The sequence below is a fragment of the Homarus americanus genome, unplaced genomic scaffold (genome assembly GCF_018991925.1).
Source record: "Homarus americanus isolate GMGI-L3 unplaced genomic scaffold, GMGI_Hamer_2.0 scaffold21823, whole genome shotgun sequence".
Lineage (NCBI taxonomy): Eukaryota > Metazoa > Arthropoda > Malacostraca > Decapoda > Nephropidae > Homarus > Homarus americanus.
Genome location: NW_024735317.1, coordinates 167,501 through 187,125, shown reverse-complemented (window position 1 = coordinate 187,125; position 19,625 = coordinate 167,501). Strand labels below are relative to the sequence as shown.

Here is a 19,625-nt window from a genome sequence, read left to right as displayed (position 1 = left end):
AGTTTTCACAGAAGAAATTTGCGATGAAATTCCAGAGGTGGAACTGATATTTAAGGGAAAGGAAGAAGAGAAATTAAAGAATATCACTATCAGAAAAGAGGATGTTCTTAAGAAGATAAATAAACTAAAGAAAACAAAATCCCCAGGGCCGGATGAAATTTTCCCTCGAGTCTTGAAAGAGTGTAGGGAACAGATTAGCGGACCCCTCGTAAACTTATTTACAAAATCATTAGACACTGGAGTTGTGCCAGACTTGTGGAAACAGGCAAATGTAGTACCCATATTCAAAAAGGGAGACAGAGCATCAGTGTCAAATTACCGGCCGATCAGTTTGACGTCAGTAGTGGGGAAATTTCTTGAATCAATTATAGCAGATAGCATCCGATCGCATCTAGAGAAAAGCAAATTAATCTACGATTCTTAACATGGGTTTACAAAGGGAAAATCTTGTCTAACAAATCTGCTAACGTTTTTAGGAAAGTCTTCGAGGTAGTAGATAATGACGAAAATTACGATGTTATTTACTTAGACTTTAGCAAAGCATTTGACAGAGTACCGCATCAGAGGCTTCTGAGAAAAATTAAGGCTCATGGTATCGAGGGGAAAGTTTTAAATTGGATAAAATCATGGCTCACCGATAGAACGCAGAGGGTCAGCGTAGATGGTGTTAAATCTGAGTGGGGCCGTGTAACCAGTGGGGTTCCCCAGGGGTCAGTACTAGGCCCACTCTTGTTCATAATCTACATAAATGATCTAGATACTGGGATCAGCAGTGACATAAGCAAGTTTGCGGATGACACCAAAATAGGGCGGCAAATTAATTCAGGGCAGGATGCAAATGCATTACAGGAGGATCTAAATAAACTGCAGGGGTGGTCTGAAAAATGGCAAATGAAATTCAACACCAGCAAGTGCAGCGTACTTAATATTGGAAGAACAAATACTTATAATGTATACAGCCTTAACAACATCAACCTAGAGAAGTCGACTTGTGAAAGAGACCTAGGGGTACTTGTAAGCCCGGACCTACGGCCTAGAAAACAGTGCGTTAATGTTCGAAATAAGGCAAACAGAGTATTGGGTTTTATATCTAGAAGTGTAAGTAACAAGAGTGCAGAGGTCTTATTGCAACTATATCTTGCGCTAGTCAGGCCGCACCTCGATTATGCGGTTCAGTTCTGGTGCCCCTATTATAGAATGGATATAAATTCACTAGAGTCGGTGCAGCGAAGAATGACAAAAATGATTCCGGGACTTAGAAACCTTCCATATCAGGATAGGTTAAAGAAACTTAACTTGCATTCCCTAGAAAGACGAAGAGTGCGGGGAGATATGATAGAAGTATTTAAGTGGGTGAAAGGAATCAATAAAGGGGATATAGATAAAGTTCTTATAATATCCGAGCAGGATAGGACTCGGAGCAACGGATTCAAGTTGGATAAGTTTAGGTTTAGGAGGGAGATAGGAAGAAACTGGTTCACAAATAGGGTGGTGGACGAGTGGAACAAGCTTAGCAACTTTGTAGTAAGTGCGGGAACTCTGGAAAGTTTCAAAAGGAGGCTAGATAGATTCATGGATGATAGAGAGTGGTAGTAACTCTCGACAGGAGCTGCCATGCACAGGCCAACCGGCCTATTGCAGACTCCTTATTTTCTTAGGTTCTTATACATTACAATACATACATACATACATACATACATACATGCAAGTAAATCACTGTAGGTGCGCGTGATCTAGGTATATGCTGATAACCACAAGGAAAGAAGAAAACACGAAGTTCCCAAGCGCTTTCGTGTAATTCACATCTTCAGGGGTGAGTACAGACTAAAGAGAAATACAAACCACACAACTATGTTATAGTAAAAATTTTATCTTAACTTTATGATGGTATGAACAAACAAGTAATATAGAAGAGGTTAGGTTAGGAAAAATAAAGGTTAAGTTAGGAAAAATAAAGGTTAGGTTAGGAAAACTAAAAGTTAGGTGTAACACTTACGTTAGTAGAAGACACACACTTCGCAACCTTACAGCGCGGCTTGCCCAGGCGGAGGGAGGCGGGAGGGAGGGAGGAGGAGGGAGAGGCGAGAGCAGGCAGGCAGGCGGGTGGCGGGTGGGGCGAATCTAAAAATAGCATCTCGAGCCGGACACTCTGCGCGTATACATGGAAAAAACCCGCGTTAAGTGAAAGTTCGGCTCTGGCGAGGCACCGCGTATACGTGAAATCGCGCTAAGCGAAACCGCGTTAAGCAGGGTATTACTGTATTACCATTTCACAAAAATTTCTCACACATTCCTTCACAACTAAAAACCTGGAACGTCAATGTGGCATTTAAAAACTCATGCACTGTTAAACAAATGTTAATCAAGAACTCCCCCAACAACACAGTTCGTTGCATTTATTTAGTTCCTTGCAAGGAATGTAATATGTTTTACTTAGGCCAGACAGGTAAAGATCTTGCAACTAGAATTAAACAACACAAATACAGTGTTAGGACAAGCCAGGAATCCAATGCTCTGTTTGTTCATTTGAGGGATAACAAGCATTGCATTGACTTGGATAATGCCTCCTCAATATTACCTTGTAATTCAATTGATAGTAGGAACATCATAGAATCTAGTCTTATTAAACATACCGAAGCATTCAACATGAATTTGAGTAATGGCATGTACAAACTGGACAATTTTGTAATTAAGAAGATTTGTAACCAAGTGAGAAGGTCGGGTCACCTTACCATCTGACCTGACCACCAACCGTTGTGTGCTATTTAAAGATTAGTAGGGTCATTACCTAATACCTGACCATTGTGGACCTGGTCTCACCCTCCTCTGTATATATACACCTTGGTTTGTATTTCTCTTTAGTCTGTACTCACCCCTGAAGATGTGAATTACACGAAAGCGCTTGGGAACTTCGTGTTTTCTTCTTTCCTTGTGGTTATCAGCACATACATACATACATACATACCTTTTAAAATGATTTCATCTCTACTTACTTGTTTAGGTGGCGTGAGATCCCGATAGCTGTTCCTGGTGTTAATCTAAGCCAGGGGTCACCAAACTACGGCCCGCGGGCCGGATCCCAAGTCCTTCCCCGGCTCGTGGTAGCTCCGCCTACGCTCTGACGTTACCAGAGCTTTCATTCTGGCTTGCAAGTATTGAACAGAATGATTATGCGGCCCGCGCTCGTCATTCTTTCAGTTATCCGGCCCACTGTGAAAAAAGTTTGGTGACCCCTGATCTAAGCGATGAAAAACTTGTCATAAAGTTTTTACAAAAGTATTAGTTTGAGTTGACATAGTATTAAGTATTTTAATTACTAATATTGTTAATGTTGGTAATGATTTTAGGTTGTCAGATGTCACCACTATATTTATGACTATTGTATTTAAATCTGTTTATAGTTTGATCTTACTTATTATTGTACTTTTGAGGTTAAGTGATTAATTTATTGGTATTTTTTCTCACTTATCTGTCATTACATTATCTTATTTATGTTTTATTTATCAAATTATAACTTATTAATCCTTGTGTTTATCTTTTGCATTCACACGTATCACTTGACTTCACTACGTCCGTATTTCTAGCACTTTTTAACCTTATTTTAACTTATTTATCCACTTTACAGGTATTTACATACTTATTGAGTCATTTTCGTGCACTTTTGTGTCGAATCACTGTCAATGTCCCGAGTATTTTATCACTAAATGTCAAATAAATACTTCAGGTTGTTCTCAGTCTCTTAGCAGATGACAATAGCTACCAAGGTAATCAATGTTAGAAATGATATATGAACAGGCTCATTAGAATAGATGTTTAAAGTTATCTAAACCATTAAACCGTAATTAACGTAACCTAATCTGACAGAAAATGATTTTTTGATCAGTTTTTTTTGTTTTGTAAAGTTAGGTTATATTAGGTTTGAATTACACCAAAAGAATAATGACATCGATGTTTTGTTCGTGATAATATATTAACATTGACCATCGGGCGGTTTAAATGACGGTAATATTGGTACAAAACATTTCCCCGTTTTCTGTGAAGTTATATAATTTGTTTCTTTGTTAAATTGTGGTTGAGATAATTATTTCCCTTGACTATCAATTAAGATATATAAAAAAAATATCAACAAACCAGTAAATAGATAAATATATCTCTTGACAGATTTAAATGGCAGATGACTGTCACTTGATAATTATATTTTGGTGGAAGTTTAATTTAACGTCTGAAGGAAATTATTTTGATTCAGGAAGTAATATAAAGAGAGAGAGAGAGAGAGAGAGAGAGAGAGAGAGAGAGAGAGAGAGAGAGAGAGAGAGCAGTTTTTCTCAAGCGAAAATTTTAAATCTAGATAAAACGCCGTGACAAAATTCGCCTAAACTTGATGTTGTTGACAAGTGAGGAATGGAAATAATCAGGACCCTTGTGGGGTATGATTTTGTTTGGTTCACACTCAGGATGGAATGGAGAAAGGAAACTCACACTGTGCTCTCTGTATATATGTTGTATTGGATGTACAATGCAGCTTGGTGCTGGGAAGGCAGCATGGTTACAAGCGTGATGTAGAGAGAGCTGGTTGGTGAGGATGCTCAGAGGAGGACAGCTTGTGGGTCGCCATGCTCGCCGGCGGGAGCGAGGACCACCAGCCAGGCGGAGGGGGAGGTGTTGCTGGCTGGTTGGTGTAGGTAGAAAGAGACAGGTCACCACGAGGTCAGGTCTTAAATAGCGGGGGGTAGGCGTGGCTTAGTAGTTGACGCCTGCTCCATGATGTATGGCGGCGCTGGTTGACCTAGACCACGAGGCACACACTGTGGAATTCGTGGGGTCGGCTACGCAGAGACAAACAGCGTTTGTAGGGGAGAAATCCACTACAATACTCCCCCTTCCCTCCAGGCGGTGTAGGAGACTTGTTGTCTGCAGGGTTGCATAGCACATGTGAAGCAGAACGGACGGTGCGTGCCTCATGTGAGACAACGGCGATGGCGATGGCGTGGATGAGCCGGTCGCTGGATACAACTGTCTAGATACACAATATCTGTGGGAGTAGAGAGGGAGAATAAGGGTGTGTGGAGGCGATGAATGCTGTGCTTCCCTCACGGCAGATACAGAGTTGTCAGATGCGCCTGCTGGGGTGTGTGGGCCTGGGTCAGGAGCAGGGGCTGCGACAGCAGAAGCGGATGAGGGCTCGTGACAGCAGCTGGGTCCACGACAGCAGCAGGGTGCAGGACATTAGCAGGGAGTACCTGAGGGAGAAAAGAGGGGTGTGTGGGTCAGCACTCAGGAACAGGGGCCGCGTCAGGAGAAGCGGCAGGGGGTACTGCTGGGCCGGGGTCGGCTTCTGAGGCAGGACGGGTGTGTTGGTCCGCGTCAGGAGCAGGGGCCGCATCAGGGGCGGCAGGGGTTACTGCTGGGCCGGGGTCGGCGTCTGAGGCAGGACGGGTGTGCTGGGGTCGGTAGGACGTAGTGCTTGGGGCAGGAAGAGGAGCTGGTGTCTGCTTAGAGAAGCAGTGCTGCTCTAGGGTGTCTAACCTGCGGTGTAGAGACAGTAGCTGTAGAGTCGATGAGAGCTGCTTCTGTGTGGATAAGCCAGTCTTCCATGTTGCTTGAAGACTGGGAGCGTGATCAGTTTCTCCTCCATTCTGTGTGAGTGCGAATCTCCGGGAGTCACCATTTGTGGGGTTTTTGGGATGTTTAGTTCACACTCAGGATGGGATGGAGAAAGGAAACTCACAATGTGCTCTCTATATACATGTTGTATTGGATGTACAATGCAGCTTGGTGCTGGGAAGGCAGCGTGGTTACAAGCGTGATGTAGAGAGAGCTGGTTGGTGAGGATGCTCACAGGAGGACAGCTTGTGGGTCGCCATGCTCGCCGGCGGGAGCGAGGACCGCCAGGCAGGCGGAGGGGGAGGAGATGTTGCTGGCTGGTTGGTGTAGGTAGAAAGAGACAGGTCACCACGAGGTCAGGTCTTAAATAGCGGGGGGTAGGTGTGGCTTAGTAGTTGACCCCCGCTCCGTGATGTATGGCGGCGCTGGTTGACCTAGACCACGAGGCACACACTGTCGAATTCGTGGGGTCGGCTACGCAGAGACAAACAGCGTTTGTAGGGGAGAAATCCACTACACCCTCCCCCCCTCCTTCCTTCCCTCCACCCTTTCTTCCTTCCCTCCTTCAATCCTTCCTTCCCTCCTTCCTTCCCTCCTTCCTTCCCTCCCACCACTCAATTTCTCCTCCTCTCACCTTCCTTCCCATCCCCTACACCCCCACCTCTTCACCTACCCCACTCCTTTCATCTACACCCCACCCTTTCACTCCCCTGCCCCCACCCACCCTTTCCTCCTCACCCCCACCACCCTCTTCATCCCCTCACCCTATATTTCCTCCCCTACTTCCACCCTCTTCCACCCTACACCCCCATATCTTCACCCCTCTTCCCCACCCTCTTCCTCCCTCTTTTCCCCCACCCTCTTCCTCCTCTTTTTACCAACTTTCTTCACCCTACACCCCACCCTCTTCACCCTCTTCACCCTCTTCTTCTCACCCCACCCTCTTCATCTACTTTTCCCCACCAACAATTTCACCCTACTTTTCACCCATCTTCCTTCCCTCTTATCTTCATCTCTTCCTTATCATTCACTCTCTTCCCTCTTCATCTTCTTCCACCCTCATTCATCTCTTGCCCTCTTCATCCTCTTCCACCCATCTTCATCTCTTCCATTTTTTTTTTGGGGGCATTTGGCACCTCTCTTCCTTCCCTACACCCCCCTCCTCCCCTACACCCCCCACCCCCATCATCTCACTTACCCCTAAGGTGACGTCAGCGAGGACACCCCCCACCCCCATCATCTCACTTACCCCTAAGGTGACGTCAGCGAGGAAGAGAGAGGGTCTTAGAGAAAGTAACATCTCACCTTTCACTTTCTTAGAGAAGGTAAAAAGAAAGTTCCCACCATAAGAGAACTTTTTCCCGGGTGTGTCGAGAAGAGACAGTTGAGAGACAGGATAAGGGGGGGGGAGATGGGAGAGATAGTTCATACCTTGCAGGCGTGTGTAGGGGGTCTCTCTGTCTCTCTGTTGGTCTGTTTGTTTCGTTGGGTGTCTCTCTTTCTGTCTGTATGTCTGTCTGTCTGTCTGTCTCTGTGTGTTGGTTTGTTTCTGTTGCGTCTGTCTGTCTGTCTGTCTCTCTGTTGGTCTGTTTGTTTCGTTGGGTGTCTCTCTTTCTGTCTGTATGTATCTCATATTATCCTTTTCTGTCTGTCTGTCTGTCTGTCTGTTAAACAAAGGTGTGAGATAATGAGACACTTCACTACTATCTTCCTCCTTCAGGTGTCTAATTACATCTAACACCTGCCGCACCTTCGTCAGGTATTGGGAGGTCACACAGGTAGACTACATTAATTAATACCCACCACCTTCCTCTCCCCAGGTGTAAAAAACTTAATTAACACTTACCTCCCCCCCCCAACAGGTGTTATGATACTGATTAATCAACTCCTTCATCCCCTCCCTAGGTATAATCATTTAATTAACTACCTGTATCCTTCATCAGGTACTGGGCGGTTACACAAGTCGATTACATCCACTCTAGAAACGGTACCCGCATCGGTATAATGATCCTCATGGTCTGGTTGACGGCGGTGGTAGTATCCATTGCTCCTCTGTTTGGTTGGAAGGATCCTGACTTCCTAGTGAGGGTGAATGAACATAAGAAATGTCTCGTGTCGCAAGATCTCGCCTATCAAGTGTTCGCTACTATGGCCACTTTCTATGTGCCTCTGACTGCCATCCTCATCTTATACTGGAAGATCTTTCAAGCAGCAAGGAAGAGAATACACAAGAGTAAATTTGGTGGGAAGAAAGAAGCCAAAAAGAAGGGGAAAAATAACAAAGGAAAGGTCAGAGAAGTGAGAGATGTTAGGTCAAAGGTCAGAGAAGTGAGAGATGTTAGGTCAAAGGTCAGAGAAGTGAGAGATGTTAGGTCAAAGGTCAGAGAAGTGAGAGATGTTAGGTCAAAGGTCAGAGAAGTGAGAGATGTTAGGTCAAAGGTCAGAGAAGTGAGAGATGTTAGGTCAAAGGTCAGAGAAGTGAGAGATGTTAGGTCAAAGGTCAGAGAAGTGAGAGATGTTAGGTCAAAGGTCAGATAAGTAAGAGATGTTAGGTCAAAGGTCAGAGAAGTGAGATATGTTAGGTCAAAGGTCAGAGAAGTGAGAGATGTTAGGTCAAAGGTCAGAGAAGTGAGAGATGTTAGGTCAAAGGTCAGAGAAGTGAGAGAAGTGAGAGATGTTAGGTCAAAGGTCAGAGAAGTGAGAGAAGTGAGAGGTGTTAGGTCAAAGGTCAGAGAAGTGAGAGATGTTAGGTCAAAGGTCAGAGAGGTTAGGTCAAAGATGAGAGAGGTTAGGTTAAGGTAGAGAGAGGTTAGGTTAAAGGTGAGAGAAGTCAGGTCAAGGATGAAGTTGGAATTTAATGTCTCTTTATCTATCAACATTAATTAACTCACCTGTTCATACTCCACACAGGGTCACAGAGGAGGCGGTGGCGGCGGCGGTGGTGGTGGTGCTGGTGGTGGTGCTAGTGCTGGTGGTGGAAGCAGCTGCGGGAGAGGAGGTGACACTAAGCCCAACGGGGTCACTGAACACCAGACCACCGCCTTTACCACCATCAACAGTGGCTCTCCTGATAAATCCTCCAACAATGGCGCTGTCTCCGTGTCCTCCCATGTCTCCGAGGTCTCTAGATTGGAGATGTTACCCAAGGAGGCTCCTAAGAAGACCAAGAAGGAGACTCTAGAAGCTAAGAGAGAGAAGAAAGCCGCTAAGACTCTAGCTATTATCACTGGAGCCTTCGTTATCTGTTGGTTACCTTTCTTCGTCACGGCTCTCTTGATGTCTATTTGTCCGGCGTGTTATTTCTCCGATGTGATGTTCTCCATCTTCCTCTGGCTCGGGTACTTCAACTCCACCCTCAACCCCATCATCTACACCATCTTCAGCCCTGAATTCCGGGAGGCCTTCAAGAGGATACTCTTCGGCAGAAAGAGTAACCAGAGGTACCGCCCGGGTAAAGTCCGCTAGAGAGTGTGTTTACAATGGTCTAGCATGGTCCAGGGTACCAGAATGGTCCAGGGTACCTCAGAATGGTCCAGGGTACCTCAGGATGGTCCAGGGTACTTAGAATGGTCCAATGTACTGTGTCCAGGGTACCTTAGGATGGTCCAGGGTACTCAGGATGGTCCAGGGTACCTTAGGAGGGATCCAGGGTACCTCAGGATGGATGGTACCTTAGGATGGTCCAATTCTCAGGATGGTCCAGTACCTTAGGATGGTCCTCAGGATGGTCCAGGGTACTCAGAGGTCCAGGGTACTCAGAATGGTCCAGGGTACCTCAGGATGGTCCAGTGGTCCCAGGATGGTCCAGGGTATAAGAATGGTCCAATGTACCTCAGGATGGTCAGGGTACCTTAGGATGGTCCAATGTACCTCAGGATGGTCCAGGGGTACCTCAGGATGGTCCAGGGTACCTTAGGATGGTCAGGGTACCTCAGGATGGTCAAGGGTACCTCAGGATGGTCCAGGGTACCTTAGATGGTCCCTTAGATGGTCAGGAGGTCCAGGGTACCTCAGGATGGTCAGGGTACCAGGACCTCTAGGATAGTCCAATGTACCTCAGGATGTCAGGTACCTTAGGATGGTCCAGGGTACCTTAGGATGGTCCAGGGTACTTAGAATGGTCCAGGGTACCTTAGGATGGTCCAGGTACCTTAGAATGGTCCAGGGTACCTCAGGATGGTCAGGGTACGGATACCAGGGTGCCTCAGGATGGTCCAGGGTATTTTAAGAATTGGTCCAATGTACCTTAGGATGGTCCAGGGTACCCAGTGCCTCAGGATGGTCCAGGGTACCTTAGGATGGGGTACCTAGGATCCCAGAGTACTTCAGGATGGTCCAGGTGCCTCCAGAATGGTCCCAGGGTACCTCAGGATGGTCCAGAGTGCCTCAGGATGGTCTAGGGTACCTTAGGATGGTCCAGGGTCAGAATGGTCAGGGGATGGGTCCTGTGGTACCTCAGGATGGTCCAGGGTACCTTAGGATGGTCTGTGGTACCTAGGATGGTCCAGGGTACCTTAGGATGGTCCATATAGGTACCTCAGGATGGTCCAGGGTACCTCAGAATGGTCCAGGGTACCTTAGATGGTCCAGGGTCCTTCAGGATGGTCAGGGTACCAGGATGGTCAGGTACCTCAGGATGGTCCAGGGTCCAGGATGGTCAGGGTACCAGGTCAGGATGGTCCAGGGTACCTTAGGATGGTCAGGGTACCTTAGAGTCCAGGAGGTGCCTCAGGATGGTACCTTAGGATGGTCCAGGGTACCTCAGGATGGTCCAGGGTACCTCAGGATGGTCCAGGGTACCTCAGGATGGTCCAGGGTACCTCAGAATGGTCCAGGGTACCTCAGAATGGTCCAGGGTACATGGTGTTTATTATCCTGGACAAAACAGGCCTCTAACTCTGGGATTTCAATGTACTTAAGTGTTTTAGGTGGATATGCCGGTTAGCATAAGTGTCTGTGTATGTGTTAAGTTGAACTCTCCCTTAGTACAGGAACGACAATAAGATGGAACTAAAAACACTGAAACTTCAAAGTGAAACTGACACAGAAACTAAAACTACTTAAAAAAAAACACTGGGTGGAAACTCAAGTCAATAAAGTCATATATGTGAGACGTTACACTGATTTAAAGTGGAATATAAACTTCGTAAGTGTTGGAAAGTGGTACATTAAGTCAACGTGTTAAAGTGGATTATTTAAGTGGGTATAAGTGGTCTATTGTTTCGTTAAGTGGTCTGGACAGGAACGAAAGATTATGTCAAGTTTTCTGAAATGTAACTTTTATTAAAGTCTCTCAAAATGGAAAAAAATAGAAGAGAAAAAAAGATATCGATAATAAACTCCTCCCCATCGACTATTTTAACGAGAGAGAAAAAATAACGAAAATAAATGAAAAACAAAAAACGAATAATTAATAAATATCCTTCTACGGACGACAGACACAACAGAAAACGGAAAAAAATATATATTAAATACAAGTCACACTCGAGTGAACAAAAACATCAAAAACAAACCCAAAAAAGATTAATTGAATGTCAGAAAATTTAATAAAAACTTAACAGACTTCAAAACATGAAAAAAAAAAGTTGTGTGGAATAACAAACTCAAAAAAATATATAAAAATAAACATTGTCAATACCGAAAAATACCTCCAAACCAGAAAATGGAATTAAAAAAAAAGAAAAATACTTCAAGGGGGACTTAGAAAATATTGAAAAAGTTTAGATTTTAAATATTTCAATGTCGTACAATACAGAGCTGGGATGTACTAATGTATGAATGTAATCTCCTAGAGCTTACATGTTAAAAAGGGCTCTATTTGAGTACCTATACACACACACACAAAAAAAAGCCTCCCATGCAACAGAAAACGAGAATATGCAATTAATATAAAAATGTGATTATATGTATGACTTAAGAAATTTTGACAACTGAACCATGTAAGTTTAATGCTACTTATAATAGTGAGTTACTTACAAATTACTTATGAAAACTAGCCATTGGGTATATAAGAATGGCTAGTGAAGACATAAGTGAAGAAATTACGTTGATAAATATGATGGATAATGATAAATACAAATAAACAGAGAGACACAATGAAGAGAAAGAAATGAGACACGTAAACCAACAACTTGATAAAAACCTTAAAAAAGAACTAATAAATTTGTTCATGAATAACACCAAGAACAAATCAACAAAGACAGATGCTCAAATGTGTTATATAAATAGTAGAAAAATGCTAAGATAAGTGTTAATTGGAAGACAAAACATATATGAATTATGAAGACAGGATAGATTTCATTATTAAGACGTCAATTACAGGTATCTGAGGCAATCAAGACATTATAAAAGGTATTTAGAATTCAGGGAACAGATACGAATTTCCGTGTAACTAAAGAACAAAAAATACCGCCAAAGATAAGAGCCTAAAATATGGTAAAGAGATTGAAAAACATTGAAGTAACTTGGAATGATATGTTGACAGTGACAAGTTTATCAGTACGTTCGTGTCTCTGTTATCTTAGGCTATGACCTAGAGAATGTACTCATATAAACTCATAAACTCACAATTCATAACTCACAACTCACAGCTAAAAGGTCAGACATACTCACAGATTTTAAAACCAGAGTGTGTGAGTGAGTGTGTGTGTGTGAGTCCTCTACTACCGACGCACCGTGCAAAGAACTACCAAGTTTCACAGGGACTGAGTACACAATGTAAACAAACATCAGCTGACTTGTGTTTACGTTCTCCTTGGCGGAAGCTGATTGGTCACACATCCCCTCCCTTTGGCATATGGACCAATAGGGAAGCTCATAGCCAAACCAGCGTCAACACAAAGAATTTCCCCAAGAAATATACATCACTATATCCTCCTCCTCCTCCTATACATATACATTACAGAAATACATAATATATACATATATATAAATCCATATATGTCAGTATGTATATAAGTTTCTCAACGGAATTATGTTTTAGTGGGTAACTCATATATTTTTATATTATAACCGATGAGGTAATATAGATGTTTTGGGGATAAATATATGTAACAAACATATGTACATTTATAGGTTAAAAATGTGTCCACCTTGTAAATAAGTGTGTCTGTGTGTATGTTGGTAATACGAGTTAACTGTGTAGAGATATTATCACATCTATATATATATACATTGGTTTCTATATATATATACATGTCCCCTTGCTATAAGAAGTGTATATGCGTTATATTAGATGATTTAGATTGCTATATATATATTATTTTCTTCCTATATACATAAAGAAAGATGATAATGCGTTCTTGTGTTCACTTGTTCACTTGTTCTTCAAAATTCTTCCATTCATGTAATTCAATGAACACATTTCTTAACCCCTGTGACACCCTGAAGGAAATAGGGAGAAGAGATGAAATTTATATCATATTGAAATAGGGACGAAATAGGTGCTTTTGAGTGAGTCCGAATTCTAAATGGGTGTTTATAGTGAGGCTGGTGAGAACAGGTAGTGGGGAACGTTATGAAGAACGGGTAGTGGGGATTACCAATATGAACAGGGAATGGGATTATTTTGACGTCACAAGCGGACAAACACAGGTAGTGGGAATATACTATTATCAGTGAAGAACAAACACAGGTAGTGGGAATCAACTAAGACCACTAACACAGGTAATGGGAAGGAATATCTACCAATCAGAGCTTGTTATGACCTCAGCAAATAGATTTACATATAAAAATAATATATTATTTGTTATATAATTATGTTATATTATACGACACGATGTTATTGATGTCTAATTACAATTTTATATAAGAGAAAGTTATATGTGTTTATAATGTATAATATATAACACTTCAATATAGATAAGATAAGTTTTTTATTGTACAAGTTGACAGAAATGACGAATATTTTAAATCAATAACCAACCAATCACCAACCAATCATCAAACAATCACTAACCAATCACCAATCACTGTATGTATGTAAGGATTGGTGTCTAAGGGCAAGAAATGGATTTATTGATTAGGGGAGATTGGTTGATTAGACCTTGGATTAGAGTCGATGTGATTATAATGTTATTCTTTAAATACCTATAAGTTGCTATTCACCATGGCGAGGGGTAGCTAAGGTCAGGGGTCATGACAGGGGTAGCCAAGGTCAGGGGTCATGATAGGGGTAGCTAAGGTCAGGGTCATGATAGGGGTAGCCAAGGTCAGGGTCATGATAGGGGTAGCTAAGGTCAGGGGTCATGGTAGGGGTAGCTAAGGTCAAGGGTCATGGTAGGGGTAGCTAAGGTCAAGGGTCATGGTAGGGGTAGCTAAGGTCAGGGGCCATGATAGGGGTAGCCAAGGTCAGGGGTCATGGTAGGGGTAGCTAAGGTCAAGGTCACGATAGTCTGTAAAATACTGATTTTAGCCGACTAGTTATTTTGTAGAAGTCAATGATAAGTGGTGTAGAAGTCAATATTAATTTTCGATGTATTCTCGGTGACATATGAAGTCAATTATTCTCGAATTGGACTCTATACTTCCTCTGAATCTCTTGGTGAAAGTCAAAATATCCTTAGCTCTCTATAGAAGCCAAAAAAGTAATCAGAGCCCTCTGTAGAATTAAAAATCTTAATCTTCCATCTATTTAAGGAACCAAAACAAGTAAGGAACATGTATTGACCCATTTAGAAGTCAAAATTCTTCAGAACTTCTAAGGAATTCAAATGAAAGGCCTTACGAAAATAGACATATGTTGATTATCACAGAAGGCAAAATTCTTTAGAACTTCTAAGGAATTCAAATGAAAAGCCTTACGAAAATAGATATCTGTTGATTTTCATAGAAGTCAAAATTACAAGGCCGATCTGTGGAATTCAAAATGACAACCTAAAGGAGAAACGCCCCTTAAGTGTTGTAGAAGCCAATAGAGATAGAGAGACAGGCCCTCCTAAATATTGCCATGGTGGAAGTAAAATATTTCTGTTCACCATTTCTGTGTTGAATTCAAAGGTCCCTCCAACAACCTCCCCTAATCACTGTAGCCCATGAATCCATTCCAATCATTCCCTCAGACACGAATCCAACATATATCTAATCTATGGTGTTGGATTCCTTATTAATGGTTCTTATTTATTTATTTTTAATGCTGATTTGAATGCACAGCTCAAAGACGTAAACATTGTAGGAAAAATTAAATACAAATAAGAAAAAAATAAAATTCATAGAAAAAAACGAAAATTATATGAAAAATATTAATTAAGAATATAAATAAATATACTTCACTATGACATCAGATGTGAAAGAGATTATATTATGTATATATTTATTTAAGAAAGAAAATTACAGTTGAAAAAGTATATGAATATATAAGGAAAATATATATTATATACTTTTAATAAAGAAAAATACCAAAAATAACAGAAAAAAATGTGTTTGTGTCTCATTGAAGAAAATAAATTGCTAAAAAAAATCGCAAAGATGTATAATAAATCGGCAGAAAATTTATTATTAAAATACGATAAAATTTTCTGAATTATAAAATATGAAAAAATAGTAAATAAAAACACTTTTGAGTTTTTAATATGAACAAAAGTTATTTAAAAAAACAGGGATTTTTTTAACCAATTTAATCACGTGTTATTACCCTAAAAAAATTACGAATTTTAAAACACACGTATATATTAATTTAAAACATCCATAAACAACATTAAATTTATCCAAACACCTCAATTACGTGTTATGAAAAAAACCCAAATAAAACAGACGTGCATTCATCTCAAATAACATAAAACTATAGAAAAAACACGTTTACTTTTTCCAAACACCTAAGCTACGTAAGACATATACAGAAAAACACCACAGAAGTGTATCCTTACTAGATAAAACACGGATATATAAACAAAACACTAAATCATGCTTGTTTTTTCCATGCAACTCAATTTATATATATGAACAAGGTGCTTCAATGTTGTCTAATGTATAATAATAAATTTTCCATGTTATCAGTCACTTCTCAATAGTGTATGTATGTATGTAGGTATGAATGTATCGTATGTATGAATGTATGTGTGTATATATGTATCGTATGTATGCATGTATGTATGTATACGTACCATAGAATCATTATACATACACCAGAAACACCATCAGTGTATACATGTATGTAGGTGTGTAGATATAATACTTTCTGGTGTATGTATAAAGATTATGTATACATCATCTCAAAGTCGTAGTCTCATTCTGTCGGGAGATTTTTTAGGGTAGATTAATTTTACACTCATCATTCTCAGCGTCTTCAGGATGTAAACAAAGTGTCATTCATTAACCCTGGAAAAAATAAAATAATCATCTCTTCATTCTTTGTACATGGGTTCATCTCAGTGCTATAATAGGGTAAAGCGGGTGAGGGATATATGTGTATTGTATATAATATAAAGAGAGTATATTATTAATTATATTGGACGCCGCCATGAGCCAAGCTGTTTCTCGTAAAAATGATGAGCCTCCATTTTTCGAGAAACAATGAACGCGCCATACTTGTTGGTGACGTCACAACATGGCGTCGTATAAGGGAAGTGACGGAGTTTGTTTACTTTCCTCTCGTCACTGGACCTCTATAGAGTGTCAATGGCGAGTGTGCGTGTGTCTGTCTGTGTCATCCTCCTCCCCGTCACCCCTTTCCCCCCCCAACCATTTTGTTGACCTTTGACCTGTGTATGGTGGGGTCAAGCTGACCTCTGCCTGCTCATAGGCTGTACATGTTAAATAAAACAACTGTAAGAAATGTCTTTGTTGTTTTGCTTTTATTTATCCTTTATTATGATCAATAATAATTGTCGGGGTCATTTGGGCCCCAGTTATGAAAAAACAAAGCAAATCTTATCTAAATGCAAAAAGAGACGCCCCTTTAAACTGGGGCCAATTACAATTAAGACCCATTACAACTGGGGCCAATTACAACTAAGACCCATTACAACTGGGCCAATTAGAACTGAGACCCATTACAACTGGTGCCAATTACAACTAAGACCCATTACAACTGGTGCCAATTACAACTAAGACCCATTACAACTGGGGCCAATTACAACTAAGACCCATTACAACTGGGGCCAATTACAACTAAGACCCATTACAACTGGGGCCAATTACAACTAAGACCCATTAAACTGGTGCCAATTAGAACTGAATCCCATTACAACTGGGATAATTGGCACCAGTTCTTAAGGCCAAGAAATTAAATCAACAATAACTTAACCTAACCAAACCTAACCTAACGTAACCAAACCTAACCTCCACGTCATTGGTTCAACATTTGGACTTGAACCTGTGGCCTCATCAGTAAGTCCAGAATATTGGACTTAGGGAAATGAACTTAAGATTGTGGAGGTTAATTAACAACCTCAGGGTGAAATTGACAACCTCAGGGTGTAATTAACAACCTCAGAAGGTAATTAACAACCTCAGAGTGTAATTAACAACCTCAGAGTGTAATTAACAACCTCAGGGTGTAATTAACAACCTCAGAAGGTAATTAACAACCTCAGAGTGTAATTAACAACCTTAGAGTGTAACTAACAATCTCAGAGTTTAATTAACAACCTCAGGATGTAATTAACAACCTCAGGGTGTAATTAACAACCTCAGGATGTAATTAACAACCTCAGGGTGTAATTAACAACCTCAGGGTGTAATTAACATAACACCTAATTGTAATATAACAAGGGAACAAGTCCGACGTGTTATCCACAAGGCCAAGGACTTAGAGGGGAGTGAGAAGCAAATGTTAGGACTTGTATCAGATTTGTCCCTTCACAGGACTTGGGATTTTTGGACTTGCGAGTAATTGGATGGAGCTGAACTTGTGTGTGAAGGAATGGATTAACAACCTTGGACTTACGACTAACAGGCCGGACTTAAAAATCTTGGACTAACCACTTAGAACATCGGACTTAAAAGTGAGTGACCGGACTTAAAGGAATTGAATCGTTAGACTTGAGAATGAATAGTTGGACTTTTCTTCAGACTTGAACTATCGGACTTGAGAATGAGTAGTTGGACTTAGGACGTGAGCCAATGATCTACCTTCACCTCAGTAATTACCTCCTTCTTAATGGCCTTCTTGAAGTAGTCGTGAACAATTCCTTGGATCACCCCGAATTTGTTACGGGAAGTTGCTGTTAAAGAAAACGGGAAGTATGTCATTACAATTTACTCCTACAAACAAAAACAATTGAATTTTGACATTGATTTTGAAGAGGATTTTTTTTTATCAGAGGTTAGATTTTTATTCATATTTTGATTTTGATTTTGTTGTCAAAGTTTAGATACCTATACATCACCTAACTCACCTATCCGTCACCTAATTAACTCACACATCACCTATTTAACCCACACGTCACCTAGAACACGTCATCAACACGTCACCTAGAACACGTCATCAACACATCACCTAGAACACGTCATCAACACGTCACCTAGAACACGTCATCAACACGTCACCTAGAACACGTCATCAACACGTCACCTAGAACACGTCATCAACACGTCACCTGCAACACTCACCTCTTCCTTGTATGTCAGATAAGGTCGGGCAGGTGAAGGTGGCCTGATGGCGTTTATGGTCATCCAGGTGAACTTCGAGGATACAGGGGTGACCTAATAGGTTCACTTCACCTTTCCCCTGCTGCCACATCCTAGGGGGAAAATAGGTGAAGGTTAGGTGAAGGTTAGGTTAGGTGAAGGTTAGGTTAGGTTAGGTTAGGTTAGGTTAGATTAGGTTAGGTTAGGTTAGGTAAGGTTAGGTTAGGTGAAGGTTAGGTTAGGTGAAGGTTAGGTTAGGTTAGGTTAGGTTAGGTTAGGTTAGGTTAGGTTAGGTAATGAATCCTGGATGTTATTTTGGGTGCTGAGAGAGAGAGACAGACAGACAGACACCAAGACAGACAAACACCATGACAGACAGACAGACAGAGAATAAATAAAACACCCTATCCAGCAAAATGTATAACAAAATATAGTAAAAAAAACACACACACCAGGAAACTAGAACAAACACGACACAAATATTCAGAAATAAAACCAAACAAAGAAAACAAATAAAATTAAATTCCTGAAAAAACTTTATACACGAAAATAAATAAATAAATGATCAATGACCCAGGTTAAGGTTATTTAAATTACACAAATAACTTAACACCTGAGAACACTTGAAAGCATTGAGTGATTTATTTCAAAATTTCTTTACGTATTTGTGTATGAAAATCACCTTTTTTCTTTACCATGGGATGAGAGAGTTTAATAACGTGATTTAATACAGAAATAATTAAATGAAAGATGTAATTAGTGTGTTGATGTAGTTGTGGGTGATTAGAATTGGAAGACAATATATATTTTTAATTTGGTTTGAGTAATGAGGTGATTTAGTCATTAACCTGGATGAAGTCCCACGTCACACCGTGGTTTAGTCCAAAAGGCCGTAAGTCTGTGCAATAATAACACGACCAAGTCCAATTAAGTCTAGAATAACCCTGTAATTGTTACTTAGTCATCCACTCACTTAAGGAACTTTTAGTAACTTATTGTAATTTTTCATAGTTAAGTTTGACAGTTACAGTTAAGTAAAACAATCTACCAGTTAAGTACGACAATCTACCAGTTAAGTAAGACAATCTACCAGTTAATTAACACAGTCATCTCCACTCACCTCTCCAATTTCTTAACGACGTCTGGCACCAACTCATCCCAGTCTTTACCATGGCACTGTGGAGCCAAGAGTAACACAGTCACCAAGCCGATGAGTACACGTCCCTGCATCTTCTGTTGACAATCTTGACAGTCGTGGTTAGAGTTGGTGTTGACTGGTCAGAGGTTAACCCGAAACTGGTACCCATTGCCCAGCCGCCCATGTTATAAGGGTTTGTTGACTGGGGTTGCCAACGTGTTATTTAAAGTTAATTTTTAATTGGCTCTTATTAAAGGTGCTAATTACTCATACCTTTCCCACTTATCATTAATTTACTTTAAATCTAATGGGGGAA

The 19,625-nt window shown here is 41.0% G+C and overlaps 2 protein-coding genes across 2 annotated transcripts in view; one reads left to right on the top strand and one right to left on the bottom strand.

Annotated features, from left to right (window-relative positions):
• Nucleotides 1-9,178, top strand: part of LOC121870847 (5-hydroxytryptamine receptor-like) — a 95,969-nt gene extending 86,791 nt beyond the window's left edge. The window contains exons 5-6 of the mRNA XM_042372817.1: nucleotides 7,548-7,916; nucleotides 8,523-9,178. Coding sequence (XP_042228751.1) covers nucleotides 7,548-7,916; nucleotides 8,523-9,069 — 916 coding nt within the window. The 3' untranslated portion in view covers nucleotides 9,070-9,178. The remainder of the gene's footprint in view (nucleotides 1-7,547; nucleotides 7,917-8,522) is intronic.
• Nucleotides 9,179-16,377: 7,199 nt separating this feature from the next.
• Nucleotides 16,378-19,625, bottom strand: part of LOC121870846 (anti-lipopolysaccharide factor-like) — a 32,481-nt gene continuing 29,233 nt past the window's right edge. The window contains exons 2-4 of the mRNA XM_042372816.1: nucleotides 19,292-19,415; nucleotides 18,154-18,284; nucleotides 16,378-17,765 (exon numbers count right to left, since the gene is read on the bottom strand). Coding sequence (XP_042228750.1) covers nucleotides 17,650-17,765; nucleotides 18,154-18,284; nucleotides 19,292-19,401 — 357 coding nt within the window. The 5' untranslated portion in view covers nucleotides 19,402-19,415 and the 3' untranslated portion in view covers nucleotides 16,378-17,649. The remainder of the gene's footprint in view (nucleotides 17,766-18,153; nucleotides 18,285-19,291; nucleotides 19,416-19,625) is intronic.